Source organism: Gavialis gangeticus, unplaced genomic scaffold, assembly GCF_001723915.1.
Source record: "Gavialis gangeticus isolate Ggan-Ray unplaced genomic scaffold, GavGan_comp1, whole genome shotgun sequence".
In the NCBI taxonomy this organism is placed as follows: Eukaryota; Metazoa; Chordata; order Crocodylia; family Gavialidae; genus Gavialis; species Gavialis gangeticus.
The window spans coordinates 49284880-49293589 of NW_017729030.1; the positions used below are offsets into that span (position 1 = coordinate 49284880).

An 8710-nucleotide genomic window follows, 5' to 3' on the forward strand; every position below is an offset into this window, starting at 1 on the left:
AACCCCACACACCCACACCCTGCCTCCACAACATACCCTATGCCCCCCCACACAACCGCACCATACACCCACACCTCCTCAACACCCCACCACGCACACTACAAGACTAAGAATTTATTTTGAGTTATTATGCAATCACCTCTTATATATGTGTATTGTACAAACAAAAATCATCACAAAAATATTTTTTGCAATAAAATTATAATGCATTATAGTAGGTGTTTGATTTTTAGTGTATGATTTGGTTTCTTTCAGGTTCTAAGATGGCAATGTCCACCCCTCCCAAAAGGAGTATTTCTGGGGGGCAAGAGGAGGGACTTCTGATGGCCAAGGTCAGGGGTTAGGAGGTGGGATTTCAGGTCCCAAGATTATGGCCAGGAGTGGGGCAGCTGTCTAGAGGTGGGGCTACCCATGTGGCCCTCAAGAGTTCAGTCAAGCTCATTAAGCAGCCCTCTACCCAAAATAATTGCCCACCCCTGGTCTAGGATTTGACATGACATGTCCCCACTTTTCTGACATCCTGGGATTAACTGGTAAATGACTCTCTCTGGATTCTTGCTAATATACTCAAGGGATAACTATACGCATACTCCAAGTGGCGAGTAATGTGCAAATGGATGATTTTTTGCCTCATGACAGAAGCTGGGGGCAAGTTTCAGAGATTAAGGATTTTCATTAACTTTTTTCCTTGCTGCTCTCTTGTTAGGTTCCCTTATTTTTACCTCCCTCTTTTTTGCATCTTCTCCTTAATGTTTCCCTTGCACTGATTTTTAAGTGAACCTTAATTGCCCCTAGTGCTTTAAAGATGCTCTAAAGGTGGCAGACTGTATTTGGTGTTCTTGAGTGGCAGTGGGAGCAGCTTTCTGGCCAGTGTGCAACATTACCCTGCATTCTCCCCAAGTGCCACCTTGCTGGGGTTATAACCCCAGCAGTTTTTCCTGCCCAGAGCAGAGGGGCTGGACCCAGTGATTTCACAAGGTCCCTTCCAGCCCTAAACTTCTGTGAATCTGTGATCCCCATCCCCTGCCTGATCTGCTGCTCTGCTTTCTGTTCTGTCTGCCAACATGCTACACCTTTCCCCTTTGCAATCTGCACATGGCTCATATAGAGGCTGAGTATGCCACTTGTGCCATGCCTGCCACAGGTTGGCTACGCCTGTTCTATAGTGCCAGGGTCTACCATTCCATGTACAATCCATGGCTGACTGCATTATTGAGGAGTAAGCTGTATTCAGTTGAGGCTACCTTGTCCATCACGCAAGGTAAGTGTGTGTATATATGAAAAAAAATCCTTGCATTATAAGCAAAAAAAACCCCAAAAAAAACACCCCCCAAAAAACACCTTTAAAAACTTAAAACTTCTCTCACACATTATCAGTATAATGGAAGGGAGTGGTTGAGAGCAGGCTTTTTATGGCTTGTGTAATCGTGTTGGTGCTTAGGTAACTACAAATCATTTATGTAGGTAGCTTCAGTATTTGACCGCAAGCTGATTTAAGGAAAGTAAAGTGACACTGGGAAATGAATAATGCTGAACAATAGTGAGAACAAAGTTGAAAAGTATTAATATTCTACTGTAAATTCAGCACAGTTTGGTGACAGCCTCTCAAGCCTACATCACACCATGTGACTGTAATCTTCTTATCCTCTTGAAGTTTGATTACTTGTTTTTATCTCTGCTAAACCCAGTTAATTTAATAGCTAAAGTTTGTTCATTTAATTGTCTACACACAAACTAATGTCTCTGCTGTCACAACTTTTACAATCTATGTGAACAGTGACGGGGGAGCTATATTTTATTTATTTATTTATTATTTTATGTTTGAGGGGAGCTCCTTTGGAGTAACAGGGAAATAAAGATTTTATGAAATAGCATGCTTAGTACTGCTTTAATGTTGGTGGCTTGCCTGGATTGGGTTTCCACACTCCTGGATGCATTCAGTAGACTTGCTGCACATTTATTATTTATGATTCATTGTACCAAAAGGGCCAACTGAAGCTTGGTCAGTTTTACATTTGCACTCCCCTTTTAAGTCAAAGCATCTAAGTGTTTGTAAACTATCTTGTGTTTCTTTTAGCTTTCCCATCTCTGTCCATATATAATCTATTTAGATTGTAATCTCTTGTTTTGACTGTAAAATGTTTAGAATGCTTCCTGTGATCGCTAATCAAAATAAAGGTGAAATTATTTTTTTAACCCATCCCTCTCTTTTAGATCCATCAGGTTGTACTCTAATTCTCAATAGAATTTAAAATTGGCAACAGCTAAATATTGGTCAGGATACAATAAAAGGCATTTCTGTTACGGGAAGGTAGAGTCATTTACACCAACATGGAGAAAGTGAAAAAACGGAAGTCCATGAGATCCCTGTATGCCCCGGAGGGGAGGGGGGCAATATCTGGTCCTCTGCCTGTTTTGCAGATAATAACACTGTGCAAAATCGGTGTGACCTGCAGCGTTTACTTCAGAGACAATTTACTGCTGTTGAAAAGACAGGTCTAGTTGTGAAAGGGTTATCGTTTCATAGTTTCTAGGGTCGGAAGGGATCTGAGCAGATCATCTAGTCCGCCCCCCTGCCATGGCAGGAAGAGCACTGGGTTCTGCTATATCCCATTTTTGTAAAAATAATGGGAACCAATTAAAAAGCTTGTGTTACTGGAACGTATGAAAAGCCTGGAAGAGCAAAATTAACTCTACATTAATGTCCTGGTAAAGTATCTGTGACTGGATAGTTTTGATATGCATAGTAACATTTTAGTGTGTGTAGATCCAGAGCTTGCAAAGTACTGCTGTGAGTTGGTTAAATGGAGTACTATCGGATTGTCCACATCAGCCAGCACAGTAACCAGTAGTATTTGTAAGATGGGTCATGGTTGTCAAGTGTGACTTGCTGAGAACTCTTGCTAACAGTCAGGTGACTGTATTTCTCTATTCCTTATCCAAATAGCTCTTTCTTTATCGAGATTTGGGAGGTATGTTTCAGGTGCCCTTCCTACACAGCAAGGGTGGCGATTACCTGGAATTTGGCAAAAATCTCCCTAGTATAGCAGATGACCAAGGAAATCTTGAAAAGATAGGATGAGGTTTACTTCTACTCATACTATAGTTTCACTGAGTGTGGGGCACAAGCTATCTGAAAGTACCCCGGAGATAATTTGAGCTCCTTATGGAAAAATATATTACTTCTAGAGGTATTCCCTGTTCTCCTACCATGCACCAGAAATAATACCTCTTTTGGAGTCTGACATGCCTGGAGAGTTTAGGAAGGAAGGAAGAGATGGGGTTCTGCTCTGAGAGCATGGACTGATGAAATGGTTAAACCTAGAAGATAGACAATCTAAGCCCCTAAACCAGAATAATTTTGCCCAATCCAGTGGAGAATTACTCCTGAAAAAAATCAAGGGTAAAATTCTACTGCTATGTTACATGAGTTTAAATCTGATCTGCCCATGCATCCTGGAGTAGCTGTTCACTGTCCTGTTGCCTAGTGGTGAGGGGCTGTAATAGTTCACACAGTAGGTAGCTATTATGGGATAGCGGTGCATCTGTCCAATCCCAATCCCTGTGCGATTTACATTGGAATACAATACTGATATAAATTATAACAGTCTGTATATCTGCCTATGGCCTGACACTGGTTTTTGAAGCCTGATGCCCTGCTGAATGATTTCAAAAAGGAACCCAGGCTGGCTTTGCATGGTGACTTGAGTTGGATGGTACTGTAATGAACTTTGCCATTTCACCAATTAAACAATTTTTAATATTGTCAGCTGTAGTGCGTTATTATTTCACTTGGCAGCTGATGATGACAGCTATGTCTTTTCATAGCACCTGATGAAGTGAGCTTGAACTCACGGAAGCTTATGCATCTCTTATTTAGTTAGTCTATAAGGACTGTCCTGCCTTCTGCCTAGCTTCATGAAGGAAGTTGGGCTTGGCATGCCTGAATTAGCCAGGAGATGAAACCAATCTTTATAGGGACCCTGGTAACAACAAAGGAGGAAGCTTGGTGCTATTTATCTCTCCTTGGTTTTAGGTGAGGGGAGGGAAGAAAGGGCAAGACACTCTTCTGTAAATTGCCTGTAGGGCTTCTGTCATGGCGCTTGACAGTAGCAGGTTGCTGTATGACTGCTCAGGTATGTGTTCTGTTTTCCCAGGTCAGTAGTCTACTTTTTCTAGCTGATTAGCACAGTCATTTTGGAATTGCTGGTTATTTCCCTTGTGTAGCATATAGCTTTTTAACTAATATTTTTCATCATCATGCTGCTAATAACAGTTAAGAGTTCTTAATGGACTTATTGCAGTATCCAGTTCATTACCTTTCTTACTGCCTGTGCCTATCATGGTGTTTGTTAGACATGTCATGGAATAAGGATTAGTATTGCCTAATAAAAATTAGGTTTAGGGTTTGTTTGGCATTTCTATATTTTATTTTGGTGCTTTCTTTAGTTTCTCACACCAGTAATTTTACAGGACAATGTAATCTGTGCAAGACAGAGAGAATCAAGGAGTGTTACTCTACCTCATGCAAAGTCATGTTCATATAGATAGTGTTATTTTTTGTTGTGCCCCTGGACAACACCTTCTCTTCCCATCCATGTCATTTGATTTTTAACTGAGATATCTGGATATGAGTTAGATTAACCCCACTGTGGAATATAGGGCAGCAAATAAAACATCAAAACCTCTTAAAGATTTCTAGGTGGTTTGCTGTTTGCAGAGAGCCCGAATGCAACACTGAACCCATAAAAATATGGCATTAGGCATTCTTGGCAGTCTTTTGAGTTTGTCCAAGAGCAAATACTTGTCTATAAAATAGCTTAATACAGCTTTGTTATAGTTACACATAAGAGGGCAGTATGGTACTGTTAGCTAAATACCCTGCATGTGCACTTCAGATGTTATTAAATATTGCATTAGGTTTTAAGAGATGGTTTAGAACTGTGAGCATAATTAGTATTTCTGACTTGGTCCTGAGTTGCATGGCACCTACAGAGGCAATAACTGTCATGGTTCGGTCTTTTTTTTCCTTGGGCAGACAATTTTGTTTATCGAGGGTTTCATGCAGTAGTCCTTTTCTCTCATATAATCAATGTTTATAGACATGTACAAGAGAAAATAGTTTCTTTAAAGCTAGTGTTTGGATGTGTAAATGTATAGGGGCATTTGCTCTGTGGGCGGGGGGTGCATTCCACCATTGCTTCCACCATTGCCTTCCTTTGGATGCCATGTGTGTTGCCAAGTCAATGATGGTGAGTGTTATGATGTTCTCATCCTTTCCCCACCTCCATTTTTGTAGAATAGTGCTTCTCGCTATTTCACAGCCACTACAACCTAACATCAGGGTAAACCTAAGTGGATGCCATGGAGAAACCAGCATAAATTTAGGTTTCTGCCTTTGAGGATATTTACTGTTACAATCTAATTTTGTATATACATAGTACTCAGGATAATAGGCCAGCATATGATAGCATGTAGTGTTTCTTTTAATTGTAACAACATGACGCCCAGAGTGGTTTATCACACTGTGATTACTGTCCTTGTGTGTTTAGTCACTTGGCTTTTAGCTTCATGCCGCACCTGAGACTTGTTGTAATAATCCAAAAATGTGCTGCCTGCAGTGTCTCTTTATTTACACCTGTATGCATTTTTGCTTAGTAAAAGTCTTCTCAGAACACTCATTATGAACACTCTCCTTGTTACATTTTGCATACAAAGTTTAGCTCTGTAGACCTCTGGAATAAAGTAATGTCAAATACTATTTTATTATGTTGTGTCTTGTTGTATTATCATGTTTTGGTGCTGTACAGTATAATACAAGCAGAAGGCTTCATTTTTGTGAAGCTGTGTGTGCTTGTTCTTTTTTAGTACTGCTGTTTTTTGATGACATATATACCAATAGCATGCTTATTTGCTTATGTGAATCCACCATGATCAAATGTAAAAGGCTACTTAATTACTGTATTAGAATGTTGATCAGCTGCTATAGGTAAATAAGCATCATTAGACTCTCCTTTTGTCTGAATGAAATGAAAAAATACACTTGAACAAATGTTTATTGCTGCTTCACCCAAAGAGCAGTGACACAACACTTTATATTGGATGTTGCTGCTCATGAAACAAAAGATAAAATGGTGAAAGGAAACATCCCTTTTATGTGTACCTCGTGGGTGTCTTCATGGTTATGCCTCATAACTCAATATAAAATGACTAACTGAGAAAGTTCCAAAACCAATATAATATTCCTCCTTCTCTCCTTAGGCTCCCAGTTCTCAAATCCCCGCTCTCTTCAGGAGCATGCTAATATTTCCTTAAAAAGGAACCTGGATGATATTATAATCACATCATTCTGTCATAAGTTTTCGGAAAATTTAAAGATGGGCGTTTTAGCTAGATTACAGGTCTGAACTAAAATCATAGAATGCTTTTTTTTGTTGTTGTTGTTGTTTTTTGTTTTTTGGTTAGTGGGCAAATAAACTTGTTTTCCCCCTCCTCTCCCTCTGGCAAGCATGGGTGCACATATTTGGTTTTTGGATGTACTGATTTGCAGCTTGGTTAATGTGTTGACCGTGCTCTTGCTTATTTTTATTTTGTATTTATTTATTTATTTTTAAAGCACTCATTAAAGACCCACGGCACACTCCCAAAACTTGAAGGAATAGATTTTTGGCTCCTGCCTGCTTTGAATGAAATCCAAAACAAATGTTGTTTGATAATGGTTTACAGTTGCATTACACAGGTTGCTGTTCGTGGTAAATAATTAATGCCCTTTGTGTTCTTGATTTGCAGATTTTCAGAACCCTGCCTGATGCCACTTTCCCTGAGCCAATCTCTATGTCGATATCTCCTCCAAATGCCCCACCAAGGCAATCAAGAAGACAAGGGCAGCGTAATAAGAGGCCTGTGGCTGTCTACAATCTTTGTCTTGATCTGGATGATGGTAAGATGTTAATTGTATTTTCCGACTTAGGGAGCAGATTGCTGTTGCTGTTATGTCTTGTGTTGTCAGGACGGTCTAGCGGAGCTTTTCATTTTACTTTTGTATTTTTTTAATTTGTTACATGAAGAGGGGCTGGGAGGGTGGAGTGGGGACTGTCATACTACACATCATATTTAAAATCAGTGTGGCAGCTTAAAGCATCAATATTTTTCCTCTTTTTAAAAAAGGCAGCTCTAGTTTCTTTGGGAAAATCTGTTTGACCTCTACTGAAGATTACATAACCATAAGATAAATGGAGAGAGAACTAAAATTAAAGCAGATCTTTTTATGAGAAGAGCTAATGCACTCTATTGTTAAATTCATCTGGATTAAAGGCTCAGATCACCCACTGCACTGCAGAATACTACTACATGTATTTGTATCTTTTTAGTACCTTGATTTTCAGTGGAAGTAAATACTTGCAGGCTGGTCTGGCTGCTGAAAAGCAGAAAATGTGCCATATAGAGAAGGGCCATACAACGGAGTATGTTATATAAAATATTTAGAGTATCCTGCTTTGGAGCCATGTGCAGTTCTGAGAAAGCAGGGCAGTAATGTTTGTATTGCAGTTCCTGTTCACCCTATTCCCTTTCTTCTTCTTAATGGTATTAATTAATTAGCTTTTCCTAGAAGAAGCATTGGACCACGAAACGCGGTCTAGTTATCAGGGCAGTAAACAAAGCTGAAGATTTGAGCCTTATATATGAATATAAGATGTATTGATACATTGGTGAATTTGGACCACCTTAGCTGCAAAACCAAGTGGTAGAAGCAGAGTCAGCACAGCTGTGTCAGGTGACTGGCTCTGAGAAATGACTGAAAGATTCAGCATGTCTACAGTATCTTTCTGTTCATTTCTATTGTGCTCTTTCTTTTCTTTTTTCTTTTCTTTTCTTTTTTTTTTTGCTTTCCTTCTTTCAGTCAAACTAGATACACATCCCAGAAAGGGATAACATAGCACGTAGGTGTGCTTTGTGGCATGATTGTGTTTTAAAGACCACGTTGCCAAAAACTAACGGCAATCTTAAACGTTTTTTTCCACATAAATTAATTTTCAGTTGGAAAAAAAAAATACTCAGACGGCTGTAGTTGCTGAGCAGATTTGCTTCTGCCAACCATGTGTCCACCATTTGAATGAAGGCTCTGTTTGGGCATGCAAAGAGCTGGTCATCTTTCCCCTGGCCTACATGCATGCACACCCACCCATGTCTCCCCCTCTCCCCACACACCATTGCAGCTCTTTACATTAAGAGCCTGATTTAGAGCCCAATAAAGTATTTTTGTTGTTGGCTTCACTGGGGACAGGATTTGGTCTAAAAAATCAATGGATTTTTAGTTACAAGATATATATGATTTATCAATGGATTTTTAGTCACAAGAAAAATCAGTGGATTTTTAGTTACAAGATAAATATTGTAGAGACTTTCCATTAATCAAAATAATATTTTGATTTTAATTTGAATATTTTTTGAATAATGAAGAAGTACAGAGGTTACAAATTGATTATCAGTCTGCGACAAGAAAATTCAGCACTTGCTGTGATCCTGTAGAGCAGTAGTTCTCAACCTTTTAGACTCCAAGGAGCCCTTACTAGACTCAAGGCACCTTTTGGAAAATGCCAGCTCTTTGCTTTCACTGGTTTCTTGACTATGGAAAATGATATAGAGCATTTTTTCTATTGCAGAGGGTTCCAACCACTGGGCCACGGCGGGTTGCGGCGGGTTGGCTGTC

At 39.5% G+C, this 8710-nt stretch overlaps 1 protein-coding gene across 2 annotated transcripts in view; it reads left to right on the plus strand.

The window, feature by feature from the left end:
• The window catches only part of ARHGAP10 (Rho GTPase activating protein 10), a 246540-nt gene that overhangs the window by 167435 nt on the left and 70395 nt on the right, over positions 1 to 8710 (plus strand). For both annotated transcript variants that reach the window (XM_019522175.1, XM_019522176.1), the window contains exon 19: positions 6790 to 6940. In XM_019522175.1, the coding sequence (XP_019377720.1) occupies positions 6790 to 6940 (151 nt within the window). The remainder of the gene's footprint in view (positions 1 to 6789; positions 6941 to 8710) is intronic.